Raw genomic sequence first — 26,863 nt, forward strand, 5'->3', positions numbered from 1 at the left:
GACGGAAGATGTTACTAAAAAGGTAAATATGTAACTACACACGATGGCATTGGGCTAAGAAAAGAATTAGCCGGTACAAAAGCAAGTCAACATGGTTGTGATTTGCAGCACAGAACTCCAGGCAGCAAGGACACAGTTAAGTTCTTTAGAACACATTCATTTATTACAGTGGCGTTGCAATCTGCCGTGTGTCACACAGTATATTATTTTGCCCAAAGAGCTTTACATGCAAATACTTATTGCAATGAGTCATTGATCTGGTTCAAGGTTTTTAAGGAGGGGGAGGGAGTTTCAGCCTTTAAAAAAATTTACTTTTATAGAGCATAAATTATATTCTCCAACAACATAGATATATATATACATATATTTATATTTACATATGTGTATTTGACAAATCTTAGCTTTTATACTCACACATCCTACAGCTCTCAGTCCATCAAATACACTGCCCTATATTCACACATATGAATAGCCTAGGGCTAGTATGAAAATATCCTAGAAGAAAGCATTTTAATAAATATTAAAAATTTTCAGGTCACATTTAATATATAATTTACTTGACACTGAAAAATGTAGAAAAAGCTAGTGACATTTTCATCAATATACTTTTGTAGACTTGAAAAATTATTTCATAACACATCTGAATTATGAATCGTAAGGACTCTATTACTGAGCACTGACTAAAACCCCGATGAGAGAAACTTAGAAAAGAACATAAATAATCAACCTATTTTTTTTTAATTGTAAGAATGAATGTTTGTTAATTTACACAATCACAGTATAATTGTTTTCTTGACCTAAAGGCAAGATCACTTTGAAATACCATGCCAATGTCTGCTCTTGGCTTAGGTTATGGTGAGGAAAACCACACCATAGCCTTTCTAGATCTTTTTCGTTATCATGCTCCCAGATAAGTGATCCAGCTGCACCAAGCATGAGAAGCCACCAGCTCCAGCTTCCTTTTAGCACACCTGTTAGGAAGCTGTGTCCAAGACTGGTGAAAAGATACTGCACCTCCACAGAATGTCCTTAGAATTTCTATTACTGATAGTCCTAGGTTGAGTGATGTAGAAGGAACAGAGTTACAAGCTGCCAACATACAGAACCATCTGGCCACACAGCCTCAGTCATGTCATTACAGCACTTGAACCACACGACAGAGCTGCCTGCAGGCCAGAAGCTGTCGATGAGTGTGCCTGAGAAACGTATTCTCATTCTATTTCCTTCTCATTAGTTTTTAGGTAATTTTTAATGGTCAAAGGTAACTAGTGGTTACTCTGTGGTGAAAACCAGTCTAGTCTAATCACAATGAGGTAATATTCTAATAACCTTAGTGTCCAGGATGACAGCTGAGCATGGGCCACAGTCTGCTGTAAGGTCAAACCTGGAATGGGAACAGACAAATTCCTCAAGAAAGCCAAGCTTATCACACCATCATGCCTGGCTCCTGACTCATAGATGCCATGGGCACACAGAAGTTAGCAGGCCAGCTTTAACTGTCTCAATGTATCAGTTTAAGGAACCACCCTCAGGGAACAGATAGCTTAGCAGGTAAAAGTACTTGCCCTGCAACCCGGGCAACCTGAGTTCAATCCCCAGAATCAAGTAAAGGAAGAAGGAAAGAATCAAACCCAATGTTATCCACTGACCTTCATATCTACACTATGACACACAGTGTACACACACACACACACACACACACACACACACACACACATTAATCAATTTCTATTTTTTTTAAAGCCAATTCCTAATAAAAACATTTTATTGCTTCAGCTCATTACAGAATGAGACTCGGTACAAGAGCTTGAAGAAACACTCAGAAACAGAAGGTTCTCTCCTAAGCCCAGCAGAACATCTAAGGCAGTTCCTGACTTCCTACAAGTTTCCCTCTTCTACAAAGGAAGCCAGAGGTCATGCAAACTGTCATAAAATAGAGTGGCATGTACTCTGGAGTCACACGATGAGTTCAACTCTCGGCTCTGCGGCTCACCTGAGGGCTGTGTGACTATGGGCAAAATGATTAATCACATTGTGCCTCGGCTTCCCTCTGCATAAGTGCATTAGAAACAGTTGCTTTCTTGGAGGCTTTTAGGAATGAGATCAGGTGAGAGATAAAGGATTTGGCACCACTACTTTAAGTATCATTACTTACTCATTTCATCAGTATCTGCCTTAACAAAGCAGAACCAATCCAATCTTAAACAAGTTCCAAATTCAGAAATGAGCATAAAACAAAATATATTCCTAAACCAAAGTATTTAACATTGATGTCAACATCTTCTAGAGTCTGTTGTTTCCTTGAGGCTTTACCTTCCTCACAGTTTTACTAGGCATTTAGTTATCTCTGCACAAAGGCTAAGCTCTATGAAACGACTCAAAACACTTCATTATTTATAATGCAGGCATTTGATAAATGCTACCTGGATTTATAAAACAGAACCTAAAATGATCAAAAGTAGTTACTTTCAAAATATGTGATAGACGTTTCCCTAATTGACCTCAACAGCATGCACTGAGAAGCAGGTATTACCCGAGGAGCTTGGAACTTGCCCATGAACAGATAAGGGCAGAGGCCCTGAGTCTCCAGTGTGAGTAAGCAGAGCAAGCGAGGTGAGAGGTGAGTGAGGCCATAATACTGAAAAGGAAGACCGAACCGGTCTGGTGCTCCTCAGGTCACACCACATCACATCCCACAGAGAAGCACCTGAGTCACGGCAGGAACTGATTCACATTTTTCCTGAGACCATGAAAGCCGCTATGTAAACAGCACAGCATGGGACATGTGCAGAGACGGAAAGACTAAGGTTCTCTGGACTGCAGCAGTAGAGGTGGGCCGGAAAAGAGACATTCAAATGCATTTTAGACACACCACTGACAAGATCAGATACTGAATGCAAAGAATAAGGAAAAAAGAGAAAGAAAAATGTAGCCCCATTTAGGGGGTTGATTATCTGCTCTTTCCTGGACAGGATGGGGTGAAGCAGCAGGTCTGCAGAAGACTAAATGGGCCTATGGGTGTGTGCTTAAGTTGGATATGTGCTTGCCTTTCATCTTGTTAACTAAGCATGAAGATGGCTCAGCTCCCCTACTAAGCTGTTCCTGACTATGCTTGCTATCAGAAGCTCAATTATGTTGCCAACTTAACGGTCACTTTGAGGGTCACAACTCCCTCCTCCCCCACACACCCCCCAGGGGCATGTGCACAACAGCTCATCTTTCTCACTTTTAAAACCTGCAGCCAAATGAGCACCTTTCAAATAAACTCCAAGAACTCTTCATCCAAAAGTAATCCCTCCCACAGTGTTCTTGTCATCTCAAAGCCGGCAGCATGCCCACTCCTTACCTGGGCAGGATCAAGAACAGTGGAGAGCACTAGGGATGTAGCCCAGCAGCAGGGCACTTGCTTAGCAAACACAGGCTGGGTCTATCTACAGATGAGAAAAGAGAGGTGCTGGACACACAGCCAGGTGCCCAGTAAATACTTGTTGGATAAGCACACAGGTCAGCAAAGGGGTTAGGAGCTGGATAAGAAAAACAAAAGTTCCCAAGCTTGAAAGCAGAGCTAAGCACTTTAAAGGAAACCCTAATGCTGATTTCTAACGTTCATCCTAAAAGCTGACCATCTAAATACCAAAGACAAAGGGCAGCTGAGCTTGACTACTGAGTCAACTTGCCTGCTTAGGTTTTTGGTTTTTTTGTTTTTTTTTTAACGAAAACCCCTAAAATAAGAACGCCACCATACCTGAAGCACCATAAACACTGGAATATCGCTGAGACTTAGAGCCAGATGGAGAGGACTCCTTCATCCGGTCGATCACATTCTCTGACAGCTGAAAAGGGACATGAAAATGAAAGTGATAAGACAGAAACAGAAGACAGTGCACTGCCATCCAAGCAATCCCCATCTGCACCAATCTGCAGAACGAATGGCCTACTCAACTAGACTCACACAAGCAAAAAATAGCACATTCCAGGCCATGCCCACAGCACTACTCCTTCATTTCATCTACTGTACCACTAAGTGCTTATTGCAAATGTTTCTTGGTTTGTGCTATGCACTAAATTATAATCTCAGAGAAAAATCAAGCGCCAGAACTCCTTCAGTATTCACTCAGTAAATATTTAGTAAATACATATGCATGTACATATGTATGTATGTATGTATGTATGTATGTATGTATGTATGTATGTATTATGTATGTATGTGTTAACAGACCTCAGCCCTTCCTTCTCCCCCCCACCTCACCTCCTTTGCTTCTTCCTTTCCTGCCTACCTCCCTCCCTCCTGTTCAAGGATAAGAACACAAAATTGCTTTCAATAGATTTTATTAGGCACTAACTCTGTGCCAAGATTAGGCTAGACTTGAGGAATAAAGAGCCAAGGCATTTAAGTATGCCAGCCTATAATGGAAGTCTGTAGACACAAAAAGGGTGGGGCATCCAGCCAGGCTCAGTCACAGGGGAAGGGGGAACAGAACTCAGGAAAAGAAAGCAATGGGGCAAAGAACTACATTCGGTATAGAAAAGGGGTTGTCATCAAGTGGAAAAGTCAAGTAGACAGCTGGCAACAGGCCAGAGGCTCTGAGAAACACTCCAGCCTGCAGATATGAGTAACTATCCCATTATTACTACTCATCATCCTTTTGTATGTTCTTGAGAAAAGAGCAAAGGTTTTGATGTCCTATCACTATATCCCCAGACTAAATAAGCATGAAAAATACAATGGTTACACAACTAATGACCACTATACAAGAATGAATGAGTGAATGAGTGATCAAGCATAGTGAGAGAGAAAATATAGAAAAGGTGGATATTTTCGATTTTAAAACTCTTAGGAAACTAAGTTTGAGCTTAGTAAAAACTAAGTTTTAGGGGAACTGAGGATTTTCAGCAAGGTAATAACATAATCAGATTTCTATTCCAGAGATCACTCTGGCTACAGTGTAGACAACAGATTGAAGCAGGATAAGAACAGAAGAAGGACCCCTGGAGGAGACTAAAGGACCAATTAAGAAGCTATTAAACATATGTCCACACAAAGCCTTGCACAAAATGCGCATAGAGACATTATTCACAATAGCAGGAGTGGAAACAAACAAATGACTATTTACTGGTGAATGGATAAACAAAGCATTATGTATTCACAGAATAGAATACAATTCAGTAATAAAGAGGAATGAAGTTCTAGTAAGAGCTACAATATATGTATGAACACAAAAATTATAAAACAAAATAGAAATGACCAAACGCCAAGACCACATATCACAAAATTACTTCTTTTTGAAATGTGTTCTCACTATGTACCCCAGGTTAGACTCAAGCCTCCTCACCCACCTCCCAAGTGCTGGGATTACAGCTATAGATTACCACATTTGACTGTGTTTAGTCTATTTGCATGAAACCCTCAGAAAAGGCAATTCTATAAATAAAGCATTGGTAAACAAAGTTACATAGAGCAGGGGTGGAAGTAAGGATAAACTGTAAAAGAACTCAAGATCTCACTCAGATTAGGAAAATGCCTGAAAAAGGTTACAATATAACATGGTCGTTATTTTAAGAACTATTGAACAGTCTACTTTCCAGACATGTAAATTATTCTATAATGAAGCTGGGGGGGTATTATTTTGGTAATACAATAAATAGGTAACACATTAAAAGAAACTTCATGGCCTTGCTCAACAGCACATGCCTGAAATCCAGCACCATGGAGGAAGATAACAGAGGAACAAGAGTTCAAGGCCAGTCTGGGCTGTATAGAAAGAGTTTTGTCGAGAAAATAATAGATGTCTATGAGGTATTTAGGATTCACAACTGCTAATATGTGCTTTGTGCTTATTACATGCCATCAGTAGGCCAGTGCTTCACTCACCCAGACCTCAGCAAGCCTGTGTAGTAAATATCTACATTATCTCTATTACATAAGGGGGAGAAAAGTACTGCCAGACAAACACCAGGCCCCAGATGACAGGCTCACAGCAGCGAAGCTACAAGTACAAGTTTCAAGGTCTATATCAAATATCCCCCTTCAGCCTTACACTCAATATCTGATAAGACAAGGAAGCAAAGCGCAGGTTACCGAGGACCCTGGGGCTTTGGGCTAAAGTAACAGGGTAATGCTCCACCATACTGAGGTTCTTCTAACTTCCCAGCTATCACCACCTGGCCTTTACTCTCAGTATAACTACAGAAGCACTGTGTTAGAAGGCACTAGTGGCAATCCTTTACACTCGTATTAATAAAAACTAATATATACTTACAAAGCACCTTATCTATAAGGCTTCCCTCTCGCACTTAACCCCACCCCCTCATTACTGCCCTCCTCAGGAATCCAGTGCCTTTCTGCCTGCTCACTGCACACATTTCAGAGATCTCTTGCCAAGCCTTATTTCCAGGGCTTCCTTTTGTCTCTGCTGCCTGGCCTTGGGGCTTCAGGACTCGGACTCAGTTCTTTGCCCTTACTCTCTTATCATCCATTTTCTCTTGGTATTCCTAGCAAATGTCTTCCGATTTAAACATCCAAAACCAATCACTCACCAAATTCATTCTGCAGTTCATTTCCTGCCTCGGTTTCCCTAGTGCAGGATAACAGGCATTTGCTACCACATCCAGGCAAGCCCCTAAATTCTAAAAGCCAGCATCCTGAAAGCCAGAAATAAGCATGTTTAACTACTCACTAGACACCTTCCCTGGGGCAGAGAGAAACACTTCATACCCAGTATGTACAAGACAGAACTTGTGCTTGTCAAACTGTCTTCCTCCACTTTCCTTTTACCTAGTTAATGCCACCACCTCCATCTGGGATTTCAAATCAGAAAGAGCCTGTCTTTAAACTTCTTATTCTCTTAGCCATAACTTCCTCAAGCCCAAACTATCAAATGAATTGTTAACACTTCTTCCCTTGTCTCATGTCTCATTTGCTAATTCCCCAAGCTTAACTTCTAGTTTCTGCCTTTACTCAGCACACTCACAGGTAGCTATGTTATTACTTCTGCTACCACTGCCTTCCCTCCCGACCCCTTACAATGGGATTTCAAGATCTGGTTTGAACATCCAAAAGCAATCACTCACTATACCTAACACAAATACCCCACTGATAGAGTACCCCACCCCACCCCACCCCCATGTGTCTGCCTTCCCATGACACTGAGCTCCGTGGATCACTGAGTAATTCATTCAACGAATATTCCATACACCAAGTACTAACTCAAGACCCTGGGATACTTGTGTGAACTGTTTAACATAGTGCAGGTAAGCCTCAACTCACTATGTAGTTGAGAATGTTCCTGAACTCCTGACCCTTCAGCCTTCATGTACTGGGAAGAGAGGCATGTGCCCCAAGTCTAGTTTCATGTTTTCTGACAGCAGCTGGTAGATATACTTTTGAAATTCATTTACAAAGCTGGAAAACGCTTTGTTAACGTTGACTCCAATCCTCCCCACCCCCAGGTGACTCTGAGTAACATCCAGCTACAGGGAGCACTGAGCCCAGCACTGGCTGCCCCAGCCTCTAGTCACATGCTCTTGAAGCATAACCTTCAATCTTCCCATATACAATAAAAGCCCACCATCCCTCTCATAGGAGGAAATGGGCCTTCATTTCTGAAGCTTAGGGCTATTTTAAATGATGGAGTTGGAGTTACATAAAGTGACACACAATACATTTAATTCATATATACCATATATTTCATAACAATGTATTAATGTTACAATATATATTCTACATAACTCTGTACTGTTGGGATCAGAGCTCAATGGTAGAACAGTTGCCTAGCAGACATAAGGCCCTGGGTTTGATTCTCACCAACTAAGAAAATGGTAATATTATGTACTATCATTACCATAAGCCATTATTATAAAGTTCATCAGTTTATATACTCTATACATGCAGTAACTTTTACATTTAATTGACACTTCTAAATTTCAACCACAAATCAAAGAACTGCAAAATTAAAATTGCACATAACTACTAGCTGTTCAACAACATTAGTCAAAACTCAAGTGTTAGCCATAAACTGCTCTGTATATTTAAATGCACCATCTACTTTCCCTTCAAACTGTATACTATTTTTTTTTCCCAGAGCTGGGGACTGAACCCAGGGCCTTGCGCTTCCTAGGCAAGCGCTCTACCACTGAGCTAAATCCCCAACCTGTATACTATTTTCTATAGCAACAAAAAGTCCTTTCAATCCCTAAAGCAGCCTCAAAGCATTGCCCTTCAAATAGAACCAGCTGGCTCAGAAAAGATTACAGCCACCTCAATTCCCTCCCTGGGAAGTCAAAGTTTTGGCCATCGGGGTACATAGGGACTACAGTACACACAACACAAACTACCTGGCAGTTATTCATGTAACTCCAGCAACAGACTTTTGTTTCTTCTCCTTCACTCTTACCACCTGGGCCTAAACTTAACATGGAGCTCCTTCTCCACATGGGGCTGAGGATGAGGTCTGAAGTTCTGACCAGCATCTGTATGGGGCCTGGTTAAGTGTGTGTAAGACAATAGCTCTCAACCTTCCTGATACTGCTACCCTTTAATACAGTTCCTCATGTTGGTGACCCCCAACCATAAATTTACTTTCGTTGCAACTTCATAATTGTACTTTGATATTATTATGAATCATAATGTAAAGAGCTATGTTTTCTGATGGTCTTAGATGACCTCTGTGAAAGGGTCACTCAACCCATAGGTTGAGAGACACTAGTGTGAAGTATTAGGTTTTCTCTCCCTATGCTTTTTGAGACACAGAAGTAGAATATGTCTCTCAACCCAGCAGTATTTGTTACCCTTTTGCGGGTTTTGTGGTTTCTGTGATGCCTCCATATTTGCTCCTTAAAATGCTGTTCTAGGGGCTGGGGATTTAGCTCAGTGGTAGAGCGCTTACCTAGGAAGCGCAAGGCCCTGGGTTCGGTCCCCAGCTCCGAAAAAAAGAACCAAAAAAAAAAAAAAAAAAAAATGCTGTTCTAACACGAACCACACATTTCTCAGTGTACGTTATGGTCACATATAGTCAAGCATGTGTACATGTCATCCAAATAATCCATGATAAGCGTAGTAGAGCTGATAACCCTGCATATTGCAGGGTTGACTGACTCAGGGTCACCATTCATTTATTCAACTACAGCTGAATTCTCGGGCCTTGGAGGTGCACTGGTAGCCTGAGGCTACAATTCTCCTGAACTCAAGCACTATTAGCTGTCCCAGGCTATAAAAGCACAGCAGCCATGCTCTACAGTCTCAACTGTAATGCCAGATCTCACCTGATCACCACTGGGAAAAGAGGAACTCACTTGTGAAGCAGCAAAGATAGAAAGGTGCTGACCAAGGTGACACACACACCTACAGCTGTAGAACAGCTGAGCTCTTCTGTGATGAAAACCAACCCAAAGCTGGTAGAGGTGGGAATCAAAAGTACAACCTAAGCTTCAGTAAGAGCAGGACAAGCAGCCTCAGTAAGAGGAAACTCTCCAGGAAACATATCTGTCCTTAAAGAGGGCACTACCATTAGAAGAGCCTTTTCCCATTTGCTGACCCATCTACTACACTGACCTTCCAGGTGCCTCTGGAATCTCTATCCAAATACTAAATGAGAAGTAACACCCTCTACACTTACTGATGCTACAAGCTATTCTCAGAGGCCTCTGGACTCTGGAGTCCATGGATTAATTTGACGTACACAATACTGTGTGCTCACTGTATTGTTGAAGGCAGAGTCCACACCTTATAAATTCAGTGATCTATGTATCCAAAGAACCACAACTACAATAAGGGGTGATCAGACAGCAGACCTATTGACAGAATTAGCTGGCTTTGTCTACGTACCCTATTCAAAGACACTTAAGCAGGCAGAACTTGGCCACCGGTTGACTCACATGGTGGCCTCCACAAATATATAATACACACACACACACACACACACACACACACACACACACACACACACACAAAACTAGTCAATCCACTTAACTCTTCCCACCCATTATGCTTGGTCTTATCTGAAATTTACATAAACATACCACTCACCAATCCAGAACTCAACATTTTTTCAGACACAGGAGGCTGAGTAAGAGGAACAAAGATAAAGCCTTCTGCCCTCAGAGAGGAAAGCTCAAGTTATCTTTGAGGTGGTAAATGTGGGAATCACATGACACAGAACAGTTCACAACTTCAGCCCCTAACAGTTTTTAGATGTCTTTAGATGTTTCTTATCAAATTGATTTAAAGAACACCAATGCAATTTTCTCTCGATTTTTCCCTCCACAAAGGAATAGGTCATTTTCTGTAAACACTAGTTTCTGCTACCTTTTTAAGGCATGACTCCCATAAACATGAGAGACGAAATGGGATGGCAGGGAAAACACACAGATTCACTTCTGTAAAACATTTTCTTTTCAGTTCACATATAGCTTGCTACTGTGTTCTGAATCCGAGAAAGCTTAAGATGTCCCAATATATTCACAGAGCCTAAAGTTGAAAGGGACCAATTCTCTATCAGCTAACTAAATCACTCACAGTCCCCATGGCTAACGAAATAAATGTATAACCCTCACTAGCTCTGAAGAACCCTAGACAGCACCCCACATTAAGAAACCTCTTCAGTTGGGGGCTGTTGTTTACCAACATCTGCCAGAGCACAGGGTGTATTTCACAGAGGTGTGCATAGTACTCTGAGAGACTCCTGTGAATGTCAACTTGTACCTTCAAGGCCAGCTAGAGACTCGTTATGCCAGAAACAGTGATAAGTATAACTTTGAAAATGATACTCTTTGAAGTTGACATTTGCTCTGAAGAGTTCACTCACAGCTCTGATGTTTTAGAAAAAGTTGTGAAAGACTGGGTTCTGAGTATACTTTCTAAGCAGGCACAGCAGGTGGACACAAAAATCCTATTAAGCACATGTAATGTGAGTAATAAAAGTGCATGTTTTTCTATCACTAGAAAATGTATCTGAGACTCAGAGAGAGTTCACTCAGTCTACATGAGTAGTAGTTCCATATGCAAAACTGAAACCAGGAAAGAATACAGGCTGTTTTACAGAGGACAAACAATACTAGCAACCACTCAAAATATGGGAAAGAGGGAGAGCATATATAATACCATAAAAAGTAGTGCCTGCCAACAAGAAACTTGAAACTTGACACTGTTTCAAGTTGTAGTTACAGGCCATAAGCACCTCAGCAAGAAAAACATGGATACTCAGGATCTATCAATAAACTCAGCCTACTTAGTAAGTTTTCTGTTGCTCACTAAATGCTATTCTTTCATATTAGGATAACTGAAGACGAAATTGCTATCCTCATCAATGGAACAGAATACAAACTGGTTTTCCAGTAGTGGGTACTGAATTATTGGTAGACTCGTAGATCCTAAACATTATAAAATTGATCAAAATTGGGGGTAAAAAAGCCTATTCAGTCAAGTTGCATTAACCCATAAAAATGCAAAACTGAAGTTTGGGCCTCATCTGCCCATGTTTTAGCAACTGACAAAAGACAAAGCCTTGCTTTCACACTAAGAATACTGCTCTTGTGCCTGGAAAGCACCCAGAGCAGTCAAAAGAAACTGACAAGACTCACATAGGGAACGGATGATCTCAGGAGCCTCAGTCTACCCCGTAAGGGTCTCTCATTGAAACATAACGTGCTCTCCTCTTTAGTTATTTTGGGTTTGAGCTTCAGCTCTGAGGAATTCCAAGCACAGGACTAGGTACACACGCATAACCACATTCTCATTAACATGCAGTTACAGTCAGACACCAGAGAGGGAAATGGAATCAAAGGTGACTTGTCCATCATAAGCTACACTAAATCCTACAAAGATCTGAACCCAGGATTGTTGGATTCCAATGCACTTCCAAAGAACTTTGTAATTTTAAATGTGAAAGGAACCCTATCATAATGACTGCTTACTTATAAATCTACAAAGCAGCTTGGAAATATACAGATCAATGGTACAGTGCTTGTCTAGGACCTAAGTTCAAGTCCCAGCACCTCAAATAATAATTAATAATAATAATCAACTAAAAGCCTGCGATTCAACAGGTGTTTTACAAACCTTATCATCTTACCCTAACCAAAGGAAGTGATAACATTCCACTTTATGAATAAGAATGTGTATTCAGAGAAGTGACCTGGCCAGAGTCACAGGCCATTAAAAATGTCAGCCTAATTCCAAGTTGGCTTTCTCCTGTCCATGATCTCAAGGAACCCAAAATGGTCCCAAGTCCTCCCAATTCAACAGCACACCAGTTTTAAGAAAAGCTGCTACAGGTTATATTTTGTTCTCAAAAAAAAAAAAAACTGACAGTGTCAAGAAGCCCATGCGACTTCTAGGAAAAAAAGAGCTAGAAAAAAAAAAAAAAAAAAAAAGATCTGAGAGATGTACCCAGCTCCACCAGCCTGAAGAACAAGAAAACTAAATGATGCTCAAGGAGGTTACAGGCAATCCTTGAAAAGACCAGAAGCAAAGGAGAACCTTGCCAAGGGCATTTGCAGAAGAGCAATATACAAACCAAAATGAGCCTGCCTGTGCCTGGACTGTTACAATAGAAATAAAATGTATCTGAAAAAGGAAGCTTATGTCAAGTTGTGTGGCTGAAGGCCATAGTTTTTTTTTTTTAAGTTTACAAAAGTTCTTTAAAACAATCTCACCACTTGAGTGAAATGCATATTCCTACTGCCATGCCCTTCACGATACCCTACGTCGTCATCTCCTACCTAAATCTCTATGCTGTGCCCAAACTCTTTCAATTTGTTACTGGCCTGTCTGTATTGAAACATGAGGACATGGACTTAATGCATTTTTCTAAACAAAATCTTCTCACCTGAAATTTACTTTCTTCTTCTGCTTTTTTTTTTCCTAAGTTTTCACTCTCTAGTGTGGAACATCAAAGTCTTTAATCAACTTTCTTTTGTTTTTTCTCCATCTCTGAATAAAACTCAACTCTCCAGTAATTCTTATCTTACTACAAAAAGTAACAACTAAACCACAGCAGGCAAAGAGTTCTATCACCAGAATAGTGAGAATTGCTGGTCACAGACCCAAAAACTCAGTTCAACAGTCGGGAGTTTCTAATCAAGAAAACTTTAATAAAGTTCTTTCCAAGGTTAACAAATTTCAAAGGAAAAACTTTTCAAACAGTTGAAACGTTTTTAAAGCTTTATTTCCTTACATAGTTAATTAGGAGTAGTTGTGTAAAAACAGTAGACAAAAAATATGAAGTATTTCTAAAACCTTCTGGAGCCATAATGCTTTATTTACTAGGTACCAGTAAGTGTACTTCCCAAACCACGAAGCTCCAAAGTCAGGGGCAAAGGAGAATATTAAAGTTGTTAGTGTGTATACTAACACTCTAGAGGAAATTCAAGTTTTCAGTTCATGTATCAAGTACACGCAGAGGGCATTTAAGAAGTCTCTACAAGGAATCCTTCCGAACTTACTGTCTTAGCTCTACAACCTTGAAGGACCAGGCTGGCAGTTGTAGGCCTGCAGTAACTGGGCCAGGTTCAAAACTTGGGCTAACAAACCACAGGAGAAGTGCCTGGGAAAACGACATTATCAGGTGGAAGGGAAAGCGCCAGGGCCAGATTAGCCAGCTGGGTCAGGAATGACTTGAATGCATGGGTGTACGTATGTGTTGGGGGAAGGGGTGATACCAGAAGAGGGGCATAGATTAGCAGAGGCAAATAAGAATAATCCTTAAAACAGCGATGCATTCTGAGATTGAAACGTGCGTGGAAAAGAGGGGCTCGGGTCGTGTACAGAAGACACACAGGCCGCCATAGTAAGGCAAGAGTTTCAATAAAGTCCTGCAACTAGTGAGCAAGGACGACTGTGGTGACCTGGCACCACCAGCCCAGCACAGTGCATGGCTCCTAGCACACAACCAAGAACTTTCTCTGAATGGAGGTTCCGAGTCTTGAAACTACGAGCTTCTTCCCAGAGACCCAGATTTCTAGCGGGACAGCAGGGCAGGCCGAGAGCGGAGAAAGCAGGTGCAGCTGTCCCAGACACATCTCCACGTTGGGATCCGAGTTCAAGGACTGCCCTCCGCCCGCCCACGGCACTCACCCGGATGCCCTTCACCACCGTGATGTTCTCGTTCTCGTCCGCCTCGAAGGTGACCCGGCGGGTGCTAGCGGTCCCGCCCATGGCTCCAGCTTCTGTCCCCGCAGAGTCTGAGCGTGGACCTGAGCGTGGACCTACGAGCACGTCAGGACCCACGCGCACACTTGCGCGTGAAAGCCCAGGACGCTTCCCTTGCCGGGTAGGAGCAAGGCCACGACCCCAAAGAGCAAGGAGAAGGCGCCGGTCCCAAAAGCCCGCCTCCTCCGGTCACGTGCGAGAAGCAAGGCACCTCGGGTTAGCCAAAGTAGTAAACTGCCCGCCTCTTATCAGAAGGTGCACTAGGATTGGCTGGACCGGACCCGGATGCTATGGCAACAGGTGGTACTTAACAGGACTTCCGGGGCCCCTGAGAATTATGGGAATTGTAGTCTCGATCGGTCTCAATAGTTGCTGTGACAGGTCTCAGGCCCTAAACGGTAAAGTGAGCGGAGCATTCTGGGAGTTGTAGTCTTGACGGCCCTGTAGGCCTCTTACTGGTCTCTCAAGGAAGTTTGTTCACCCAACCACTTTGCTTTGCAGTTTACTAAAGAATCTTAGATAAGTTAAGTAGACACAGACTCTCCAAATAACTCAAAGCAAGATATGGAAGATGCACTCCCCTAATATACTCAAATTCACTAAACTTACTGTGCCATTTAGACTAAACTTAAAGGGGCTGGGACTACATTTGCTTACGTTCCTATCTTATGACTTAGGTATTTGTCAGTCTGTGTGACGTGAAACTTTTTTTTTTTTTGGTTCTTTTTTTTCGGAGCTGGGGACCGAACCCAGGGCCTTGCGCTTCCTAGGTAAGCGCTCTACCACTGAGCTAAATCCCCAGCCCCGACGTGAAACTTTTAAGGTAGAACTTTTCTACGTGCGAAAATACACAGGAAAAAATTATTTACACGAAGATACAGAACACTGCTTCCCACGTCTGTGTCTCCTATTCGCTTACATAAGTTAGATCACAGGAAGATTAGGTAAAGGAAAGTATTCGATTTATGGAGGACTTAAAGCAGCGTTAGACAAAGTCGAGATGATGTGCTTTGGAAAGTTTGTAGTTTGGTACCTTCAAGAAGTCTAAAAACGTTAGGAGATACAGAGGTAGAGCTAAAGACAGTTTTGGTTTTGTTGTTTGGTTTTGTTTTTTGTTTTGTTTTGGGGTTGTTTGTTTGTTTGATGCTAAACACTGTTGCTAAAAGTACAATATGATCTTAGACTTATGGAACCAGAGAAATACCCTCTAGTTTAGAAATTAGATGGACGGGGCTGCAGATGTAGCCCAGTGGCATGTGCAATGCCCCAGGCTCTAGCCGTGTCGGGGTAGAGAAAAAAAAATGAGAGTGAAGAAGAGTGGAGGAGACGGGGAGGGAACAAAACTAGCTGAACAAAAATACGTTTTTTTCAACTTGTCCTCTTCAACATTAAAAGACACAGAGCACAGTACACCACGGCATCCTCCTAGGCCAAAGGGATCCACAGCATTAAAGAAACAGTTTTGAGCTTCGGTCATTTGTCAGTATGTCAGACTCCGTACAGCAGACACTATGTCTCTCCCATTGCTGTATCCCTGCTCAGGAGCAGCGTCCCTTCGTCTCATCAGGTTGTTCTTTTCATCATACCCACTCTAAGTCACGTGACACTCCCCTGCAGTCTCAAGACTGTCTGCTCCTTTCCTTGTCCTCACCTCACATCACAGTTGAGCTCGCTTCTGTGGAGAACCCAAATACACAGGGATTGCCGTTCCTTACATTGGGTCCTCCCCATCCACAAGCACAGCCACCTCCCTTCCTACCCCATATATGTCACGTATTGGAGGATGCTACATACAGCAGTTACTCAATAAACTTACGAAATTAGAGGCTTCCATACAGAGAGTGGGAAGATAAAAGTACCACTTGTTAACAAGGGTGAAGGCCAAGCCTGAGACAGCAGTGGATGCCTTCCGTTAGAGCACAAAAAGCATCAGGTGGTCTCTTCGGCAAAGGATCCAGAATGCTTTCAAACCTCTAGTTCATTTCAAGCAACAATAAAGAAATCTTCGTTTAAAAACTTTTATACATCTTATGAGGGTGTTAGGGGATGCCCACAATGACAACTCCCTCCCTTTCCTCACGGCTTTCTCGAGTTTCAGTGTGAAGTTCACAGCGTACAAGAGGAGAAGCAGAGCAGCTTGGGTAATGAGTCTGAGCTGGGAAACATCACGGCAGACTAGAGAGAGGTGACACAGGAACCGTGAGCAAAATGAAAACATCCAGATGGAAAGGCAGAAGTCAAACTGCCTCTGTCACACACGGCACGATCTTATAAATAGAAAAAAAAAATATATATATCTCCAAGAATCCACCGAGAAAAGTAATTTCTTAAAGTTCAGCAGGGTTGCAGAATGTAAGTTCAGAAACGTTCCTGTGCATCTCCGTGCACTGCAACTAGCAAACCAGAAATGAGATAAAGGTATCAAGTCCATCAAGAACAGCATCGAAAACAGCTCAGATGCCCGCTTATTGATAAATGGATACACATGACTCAGCACCTCCAGATAACGGAAGAGCGTTGAATAATAAAAAGGCGCAAAGTGCTGGGATACGCTACAATACGGAAGAACCGCAATGTTATGTCATACCGTGAAACACTACGCCAGGGGCTAGGGAGAAGGCTCAATGCTTGAGCCCTTGAGGCTCAGGTGCAGTTCCCAGAATCCCTGTGGCAGATCATAGCTGCTAGTAACTCCAGTTCTGAAGGACAAGACCCCTCCTCTGAGCTCCGCAAGCACCAGGCATGTACTTGGAACCCAGACAGATAGATAGACATAAGAGATACATGATATAAATAAATGTATTTTTAACTCTTCCCAAGAAAAAAAAACCTAGACACAGAAAGACTATATGTTATGTGATCCCATTTAAGTGAAGTGTGCAGAATAAGCCAGTCTTTGGAAAGCAAAAGTAGGTTGTGTTTGGGGCCTGGGAGGGTGAGAGGAAGATGGAGTTTTCATTGGTACAATGTTTCAGGGCAGAGCTGTTGATAGAAATAGGTTAAAATTAGTTCATGGCAACGGCTCTACAGCTCTACCAAACTGACTGTTTTGTGCACTTAAAATAATCTTTTTTGACATGGAAGTTAATAAAGAAGGACAGAAAATTTATTTAGCATTCAATAAAGTCAAATGTGAAAGGTTTTTAATAAAAAGGTGGGGTTTGAGGCAGAAATCAGTGGCAGAGCCTTTGGCTAGCATGGGCAAAGCTCTTGTCTCAACATCAAAAAGTGCGTGCTGGGTAAGGAGATGGCTGTAACCATAAGGACCCAAGTTCAAATCCCCAGCACCCACGTAAGAAGCTAGGAGAGAGGTAAAGCACAGTGATTGGGTTCCTAGGGCTTCTTAGTTGGCCAGTTCAGTGAAAGGCTAAGTTGCAGATTCAGTGATGAGACCTTGTCTCAAAATCTGAGATAGAGAAGGTACTAAGGAAGACAACGTGATATCAAATGCCGGCCTCCATATGTACACATACAGGTTCCCCCCTCACCCCCTCTCTCTTCCTCCCCTGCTGCTGCTGCTGCTGCTACAGCTGTGGTTATCTGTACAATATCAAATCAATCAAAATTCCAGCATTGGTGCTGAAGGGCTCATGAAGACCTAGATAAGGAGTCATAGGCAAGTGATTGCTTCTAGGGAAGGGAGAGTCCTTTCTCCTCAGTTGAATGGCCCCAGGTATGCCGCCTACCATCCACTAGATAGCCTCACAGCTGTGTGCATAATGACAGTGGGTTATACATTTTTTTTTTAAAAAAGTAATTATTTTTAAAAAGAGGACACGAAATGTGAAGAAATCCTGTGGGAGGATCTGAAGGGTGTGGCTAATGGTGGAGAGTGGGAAATAAACATGATCAGAATACATTGCATAGATGTAAAAAAAATTATAAAATAGTTTTTAATAAATGAGGATCTTTGGTTAGTGAAATAACAGTCTACAGGGAGACCAGCATGAAGTAACTTACAGCTTAGTCCCACAACTCAAGAAACTCACGCCTCCATAAATTTCTGAACTCTGAGAAAGTTTTCAGCTGAAGTCTTTAAAATGGCTGGTCTTAACGAGGCTCCTGCTTGCCCTCCAGCTCCCCTCTACCTGCTCCTGGCATAACAATAGCCTTACCAAAGACTCTTCCTCGTGGCATGAACCTACCAAACATCAGCAGAGCATCCCAGAACCCCCCCCCCTCAGTCTCCACCCCAGAAACTGGAGTCCTAAGGAAGAGTGGCAGAGAACAACACTGTCCTCTGTAGCATAGATGGGACTCAGGGACTCAGGGCCTAGTTCTTCACAAACCTTAGCTACTGTGATAGCTAAGCTTGACAGTCAACTTGATTGGATCTGTAATCAAGTAAGAGACACATTCTGGGTGGGTCAGTGAGAATATTTCTGGGGGAAATAAGGGTGAGAGCACTCCTCTCGTGTGTGGGGGGAGGGGCATCTTCCAGCAGATGCCCAGATATAAGGAGGTCAGAGGGAACAGCTAGTGATTTCTCCCTGATCATCTTTCCTCCTTGCTGTTGCGGGCTTCCATTCTGTTGCTGGCACTGCTGTGGCCATATTTGCTGACACTTGAGCCTAGTGTCTTCCCTCCAGTGTGGACTGAAGACCAGTAACAGTGTCAGGCCAGGATGGCTGAGACTGTCAGCCTCGTGACTGAGCAGCTACATAGTTCTTTGTTTCGCCTGTATACAGACAGTTGTAGTTGGACTACCCAGACCACACTGTGCAAGCCAATATATTAAACGGCCTTTTTTGTAGGTTTGTCAAAGGTTATGTTCCTCTAGAGAAGCATTTATCAACCCGTGGGTCACGACCCCCTTGGTGTTCCATATCGGATATCCTGCATATCATATATTTACGTTGCAATTCATAACAGCAGCAAAATTACAGTTATAAAGTAGCAATAACAATAATTTTATAGTTGTGGGCCATCACCACATGAACTGTATTAAAGGGTCGCAGCATTAGGGTGATTGAGAACCACTGTTCTAAAGAATCCTAACTAATACAGCCACTAAAAAAGTATTGCCCTCCAACTCCTCGTTCTGTGTCATTTCTTACTTTTGTGCCACATCAAACCCTGGGGAGAAAGAGAGAGGAGGAAGGGAGGCTCAGAGAGGAGGGGGAAGAAGAGAGAAGGCAAGGTAGATAGGAAGGAGGAGAGAGGAAGGGAAAGAAGGAGGAGGGAGGGAAGGAGGGAAGGAGGTACAGAAAGGAAGAGAACAGAGGAGGTAGGGAAGAGAGAATGGTGGGAGGGAGAAAAGTAAGGAGAAGGAAAAAATGGTAGGGGAAAGGGAAGCAGGGGAGAGAAATGAGGAAGGATGGAGAGAGAGCGGGAAAGAAATGGTTTCCAGTCATCCTTCCCATTGGGGGGTTGGGAGGTGGGGGTGGAAAATAGCCACCTAGACTTTTAAACTATTCATCTGGGATGCAAGACCTTTCTGGTGGGAAGAAGGCATGTAGTATACACTCTGATTTTCCATCCCCAACTTTCAAGCATAAATTGCTAAAAGCAAAATCTTCTCTTCAGCTGCTCCCTTACAAGTCCCTTGGCTGTCCCTAATCACTGGGCCATGCGGAGGCAGAGGTGAAACGACAATGCCTGAGGAGGCAGACGGCCCAGGTCCTGGTCCCTGGCCAGCAGAGCTAATGAGTGTGTTCTTCATCACATGACGAGGGCCCTCTCACAGCTCTTCAGGAGCACTGCCGCTACACAGCAGAGCACTTGGAATTGATGGCCCGGCCCGAAATCGAATGTAGATATACCAGTCTTTCTTCCTGAGCTACAAATTGAAGCGGTTGCCCTGACATTAGTCGTGTACTTAGAGAGACAATTAAACACAGTCCTTGAAACCAGGATAATGCTGGAAAATCTAGGCCATATAGTTGCCATAGTTATAGCTAGCCAATTAAAATCACTGGAAAGAGCTACTGCGGGCGGACTCAAACGAGATGAGCACATTCTGAAAGTATGGACTAGGACATGGTTTGACAGGCTGTCACAGAGTCCCAGCTTTCAAACTCCTCCCATCTATTATACAGGAAGCCATATGAAAACAGAGAAATGCTAAACAGTCGTTCTCCCTGCATGTGGGCATTTGTGTGTGTGTGTGTGTGTGTGTGTGTGTGTGTGTCTGTGTGTGTGTGTGTGTGTGTGTGTGTGTGTGTGTGTGTATGTGAATGCACATGTGCTCCCGTGACATATTTGGAATATAAGAATTTTAAGTAGTACATTTAAGGAGATTACAAACTCAAAATAGCATAAAACAAGTCGCAGTAAGTAAGCAGCATTAACGAGCGTGGGATAAAGATGCGGCTTTTGGCATAAAACGTACCAGTAACAGCACGAACCACCATCTTCACTGAGCTACCCATGTAATGGGTAAAATCATGAGAGCGCGGCCCCTCACTTCTCAAGAACTTCTCTGTCCATCTCCAGCTTCCAGCAGACAGAACCCTCACTGTTAATGTCTGGCTCATAGTAAATATATATATTTATTTACCTTCCGATAGGGTGAGCCCTGATGACCATTCTACTTAACAGATAGATACCAATTAACACTACATAGCTAAAATAAATTCTGCACATGGGCCATACTCTTGACAATGCTCCACAATTTCCTGGTATGCCTGGCATAAAGTTTATTCTAGAGCAAAGCCTCACACCATTTATAGCCGGTTTCTAAGTGGACACTCTCTGTCACTGCCTGGAAACTCTACCTGGCCTTCTTCATTTTTATAGTTTTTCTCTGACATCTCATTTCTTTTCTCTTCTCTGTGTGCTCATCAAATTATAGTGGCCGGAATATTGAATGTTGGGGTAAGGATGTGGAGGGAGGGGTTGATGGGGAGAAGTGAGCACAGACAAGAAGAAACAAACCCTGCCTAGCTCCCATCTCTTTCAAATTCGAGCCCTGCCAAGGTCCCAAGGCCCTCTGATTTTCTTTGCACAGGATTAGAGTGATCATCTCTGACGAGCGGAGCATAAGTCAGAAGAGACTCATCTCTCATCCCGATCCCTTAAACAAGCACAAACATTCCATCTGTCATCTCTCCTGAATGGCTCCTCTGGCCTTGATGAATTTTCAAGCCATTTTTACTTGAGAGCACAGGGACCTTCTCCTAACCCTTTAACAATATCTACCTGTCATGGAACTTGAGAGATTTCTGAAATGCAGCCTGTTAGCCTCTTTGCTTCCAAATAACAAATGCTTGAAATGCATCAAGGTTATAGGAGCGCTTCCGCTGAGAGGTTGGACAGGCAGAGAAATGCATGTTTACTGATGCTAATCCTGTAGAAAGAGCAGCTGTGCACACTAAGACGCTGGTACCCAGCCCAGGATGTTTGTTTCAATTCTGTCCCACCTCAGGACCATCCATGGTAAGCATGTTACTGATCTCCCAATGCCAGTAAAACTCAGGTTTGCTTCTATATTCCAAAGCAAACTCTTTACCCCAACCCTCAACACTCTAGTTGCTATAATTTGACAAGCAAATGGAGTGAAGAAAAGAATCTTAACCCTTAGCCCAGAATAGGAGATTGGACAGTGTATTCTCATGGGATTTGAAGTGGAAATAACCTTTATGACCATCTGATCACCTTTTCCAATTTTTTCATTTTTTAAAAATTTTACTTTTAATCATATATACATAAGGGGTGCACATGAATTCAAGTGCCCACAGAGGCCAGAAGAAGGAGTTGGATCCCCCCTAATGCTGGAATTTCAGGCAGTTGTAAGCAGCCTAGCATGGACAGCTGGGAACTGAACTTGGTTCTTTGAGAACAGTATATACACACTCATAACTGCTGAATGATATCTCCCCAGTCCCTAGCCTTCATTTTATTTTGCAAATGATAGAGCTCACACCCAGAGAAAAATCACTGAGTTGCTCAGTGAGTCTGTGATGCCCAGTGACATCAGAACCATTCAGTCTACTACTTTGCCACCACCTACAATTCCTCTGTGATGGAAACTGCCCTCAGGAGCCTCTCCTGCCAGGATTCTGAGACCTGATAAAGGGCATTGCAGCAGTCATTGGAACCAATGCAGATGGGATTATTAAATGTAGATTGAAGTGGAACTTTCTGGATATGTCACGTGATGCAGACTCATGTGATGTTTTGATGAAGCAAGACCCATGGGAAGACACGAGATGTTTGGAGAGTGTGTACATAAACAGAACTCAGTGGACAGTGATCGGGCACTTGCATAGGCTAGCCTTGCAATACTTCTTTGTTCTGTGTCTTCCCTTATCTCCACATTGTTGAGACAGGCACAGAAGAGAACTTCTGCTGGCATCATGGCTGGCTCTGGTCACTCCTGCTGACTTGTGCTGATTTGGCAGAGGCCTAGCTGTTTCTGCTGGATCATGCCACTGCTGCTGATTTGTGTTTGGTATTCTGACACTACTGAACTGGTCTGCTAGTATCCTGACAAATGGAAATTGAAATTGCCCCAAAGTACTACCTTTAAACAGGTCCACATTCCCTTGCCCTCTTTACCGTCTTTTCTCCCCTACCCTAGGATGGTGGGCTAGAAGGGGGAGGTAAAGCATTTGAGAATCCTTATTAAAAGTAGGTTTTTAAAAATCTAAGCATATCAGAGATGGCAATGGTATATAGTTTTGAGGTGCTGATATAGACCTTAGCTACAGGGGTAACAGGTCCAAAATAAAGGCAGGTTCCTTCCCTGTGGGGATTCCACAGGCTACACACGATTCATCAACTGATCATGCAGTCCCATTTCAGGGAATATATATAACAGATACAAGAACTCAAGTCTGCCAAAAACATGTAGAGGGATGGTTCCAAACCTTCATAATGCTCTTTAATACAGTTCCTCTGTTGTAGTGACCCCCAGCCACAAAATTATTTTCATGACTAATTCATAACTGTAATTTTGCTACTGTTATGAATTATAATATAAATATCTGGTATGCAGGATGGTCTTAGGTAACCCCTGTAAAAGAGTCATTTGACTCCCCCAAAAGGGGTTCAATAACCACAGGTTGAGAAATACTGACATAGAGGACAATCCATCATAGATCTTCATTCACTCAAACTGCAAGGCAGGAAACAATGCAAGGGCTCACTGATTTAAGAGTGTCACAATGGTGGTATATTTGTATAAGGAAAGGCTTTACCACGGTGAAAACAAAACTGATAACTACTATTAAATTTAACATAGCTGAATATCATAGGAATGCTGCTGAGCTAATGAAGGAAAATACAAATGAATATATGCTGCATAAGGCCATTCACATCCTGTTAAGAACAGAGCAAAGCCTACAGGTCGAGCCCATGGGCCCAAAGCTGTGGGATCAATCACAACCACATGGGGAGAGGAAAAGAACATTGAAAACATATCTTATTAGAGCAGTGAGCTGCCTCAGCTCATAAAAGTACTTGTATCAGAACTGACAGCCTGAGTTTGATTCACCAACCCACATACATGGTGATAAGAGAAACTGATTCACTCAAGTTGTCCTCTGACCTCTATATATGTATTGTACAAGTACAAGTGCATGCACACACACACACACACACACACACACACACACACACACAACTGACAGTAAAAGAAAATATTTACCTTTGTAAGTGGAACTCACCTAACCTAAGAGGAGCACCAGAAAAACGTCTGCTATGTCACAGAGATTCTAGTCAATATCTATGTGTCTCCTGTGTCATGTACCTATCTGTAAAATTTTATTAAGCTCTATATTTAAGATTCATTCACTTGTTCATGAGAAATTAAGCAAGACTCCAATTAATGTTTTGTTTCTTTGTTTGTTTTTGGTTTTTTTTTTCTTTTTTTCAGAGCTGGGGACCGAACCCAGGGCCTTGCGCTTGCTAGGCAAGCGCTCTACCACTGAGCTAAATCCCCAACCCCTGTTTTTGGTTTTTTTTTTAATTTGGAGGTAGAGGGAAAGCAAGACAGAGAGATCTGTTTGAGTGAACATGTCTTAGGGGTTGATTGAATCCTTTACTACAAAATTGAGATTTGTGGTTCTTTATAATTAACAAGAACATTCTAGGTCTATTATAGTCATTCACCTGTGAAAAGAGAGAATCAGAAGATGATCCATGGGATAGACATGTCCTAAATCATCTGAAATTGGAGGAAATGTCACAGAGAAACTTGAAAAAGAGGCATGCTGGAGTCAGTCAGCTCCCACACCCAGTGATACTTGCTGATTTAGATGATTCGGATACAGCATCCTGACGATTTGAAATCAAAGAGCATGTGAACAGCTCAGTCACATGAAAGGCAAACATTATAAAATTGAACTTGCATTTTCTCTCGGGCCTAGTTAATTAACAGTTGGTAATCTACCACCATGTGGTGGTGCCAGGATCACATAGGTATCCAAGCATAAATAGAGTTGACCTTTATGTTTTCAAGTTTCACGTTTGTGGATCCAAAGAAGCAGTTATCGAACATATGTTGGAAAGGGTAAGAGAAGACCAAATGTTTAATAGCGTTTATGGCTCTTCTAAGGGACCCAAGCTTAGTTTTTAGTACCAGAATGAGCAGGTCACAACAGTCTGTAACTCCACCTCAAGGGATCCATAGTCCTCTGCTGGCTTCTCTGAGCACCTGCACTCACATACATGGGTATGCACCTCACCACCCCACCCACTATACACACACACACACACACACACACACACACACACACACACACACATACACACTGCTGAGTTGCATGGCTGCTGCAGAAGGGACAGAATGACTTAGTTCCCATCCCTGGAGCATAGCCAGCAAGGCATGGGTCTCCTCTGATGGTTGCTAGGTGTAAGGCTTGTTTGTATAGTAATGTATGTAATTTACTTTTGTTTCTCCTTTGGAAAATATTCTCCCTGCCAAGGTTAATGACTCCATGACAATTAGAAACAGAATGTGTGTAGGAGACAAGGGTGTGTCTAATGTCCTCAACAAAATGGAAAATGCTATGACCTTAAAGATAGCCTTTAAGGCTGTGGGAAAAAACTCTGAAAACAAGCATTCAAAATATATCATTTTTAAAATATGCAAAATATGAGAATGAAATATGAATTGTATAAGGGGCTTCATAGACCTAAAAAACAAAGACAGATGAATTAACAAGCCAGCTTCTCAGAAAGATACATAGGCAGGTAGATTCCTGAGTTCAAGTTCAGCCAGGTATAGAGAGAATTTAGGACCACCAATAATGGGAACGATGAACTTGGAATGGGATCCCACCCATCTAGCTTATTGTTTGTGCTTACAATGGCAGACAGATCTCTGAATTAATTTGCTATGTTAAAAAAATGTACTTGTAGTCTCTTTCAAGAAATCAAGAAGCTATAGTCATAAAATGCTGATTTATAGAATAATCAAAAGGGAACTTGGGTAAATAATTGAATTGATATGTAAATTAAAGATTGGGCTTTGATATGTAAGAGCCGAGCTCTACACAGCTGTCTGGAGAGCCAGTTCAAAGTAGACACAGAGCTGTCAGCTTCTACCCATGATTCATTTCAAGTAGTTGTTTCTACTGCTCCCAAACACACCTTCCTCAGAACCCCTCTTCAAACCAAGACTGGTCCTTGGCAATATACTTTTAAAATTTTATACATACATATTTTAATGAGATTGTCCCGTCCTCAACTCAAACCAAGGGTGGGAGTAAGGCTCAAGACATAAACCTATCAGCATGCCTCTCCTGGTTCTCCTAGGAGTGCAGTGTGCCTTTCTGGGGAAGCTTCTGGAATCGATACCCATTGCACAGGTAGGAATATATATCCTCAGACATTCTTTTTTGATCACCTAAGAACCCTGCATGAAAAAAGAGCTAAAAAGAAAGAATACAGCAGTGAACTGGAGACAGACAGCTTGGCTCTAGGCCTGTATCTTCTCTGCTGCAAGTTGCCACACAAAACAAAGTATGATAAACCACTTTACCTTCTGCTTGCCAAGTTACTGATATTTACCATAGGGTAGTCATTCATCACACAAGGCCAGGGTCCCTCTATTTACCTGGCCCTGCCCTGGCCAGGGTAGGAGGTGGAAACTGAATGTCAGAGGATAAGGGAGGGGGTACTTTAGGACCCTGAAAATAGACAGGAACTATATAGAATGAGTTGGAATCAGAGAAACTATTTGTCAGTGTTACATCCTGACATCTGGTAAATGGCAGAACATATCATTTTTTCTCAAGACATGGCTGTGAGAAAGAGGCTTCTCAAAGAGGAATGGATTCTAAATGTGTAGGCTGCTAAAAAAAAAAAAAAAAGATAACCTTGGTTCAGCTCCCTCCCTTTCCCTACTATTATTCATTGAAACTTTCAAGTGAGGGAATACTTTACTTCAGGGATGTTAAGTATTTTAGTTAAAGCACTTAACTGAATAGATAACATCTAACATTTACTAAAAAGTGAGGCACTGACCTTATGTTTCCCTGGCCAGGTTTTTTCCTTCTTGATTTCAAATACACCACTGTATTTCCAATATCATATTTTATTTTGTTTGTATATGTTTCAGATATTTATATTACCTACATCAATTCTATTTTTAACTCCTTAATTTGGAGTTATTTGTAAACTGTTACCCTATTTTCCTTAGTCTTTCGTAAGTAGCTTCTGTTTATTAAAATAACATGTTTGTCACAGTAAATGTAGATAAATAAAACATGAACAATAAGAACTATATATAATACTGACTATCCTTATTTATCTATTGCTAATATACTTGAA

General features: G+C 42.1%; 1 protein-coding gene across 3 annotated transcripts in view; it reads right to left on the minus strand.

Annotated features, from left to right (window-relative positions):
* The window catches only part of Chchd3 (coiled-coil-helix-coiled-coil-helix domain containing 3), a 256,512-nt gene extending 242,149 nt beyond the window's left edge, over nt 1-14,363 (minus strand). For 2 of the 3 annotated variants that reach the window (XM_017592526.3, XM_017592525.3), the window contains exons 1-2: nt 14,072-14,363; nt 3,746-3,833 (exon numbers count right to left, since the gene is read on the minus strand). In XM_017592526.3, coding sequence (XP_017448015.1) covers nt 3,746-3,833; nt 14,072-14,152 — 169 coding nt within the window. In that variant the 5' untranslated portion in view covers nt 14,153-14,363. The remainder of the gene's footprint in view (nt 1-3,745; nt 3,834-14,071) is intronic. The other variant, NM_001106588.1, reaches the window with a different exon arrangement.
* Nucleotides 14,364-26,863: the final 12,500 nt, after the last annotated feature.

The sequence above is a fragment of the Rattus norvegicus genome, chromosome 4 (assembly GCF_036323735.1).
Source record: "Rattus norvegicus strain BN/NHsdMcwi chromosome 4, GRCr8, whole genome shotgun sequence".
Lineage (NCBI taxonomy): Eukaryota > Metazoa > Chordata > Mammalia > Rodentia > Muridae > Rattus > Rattus norvegicus.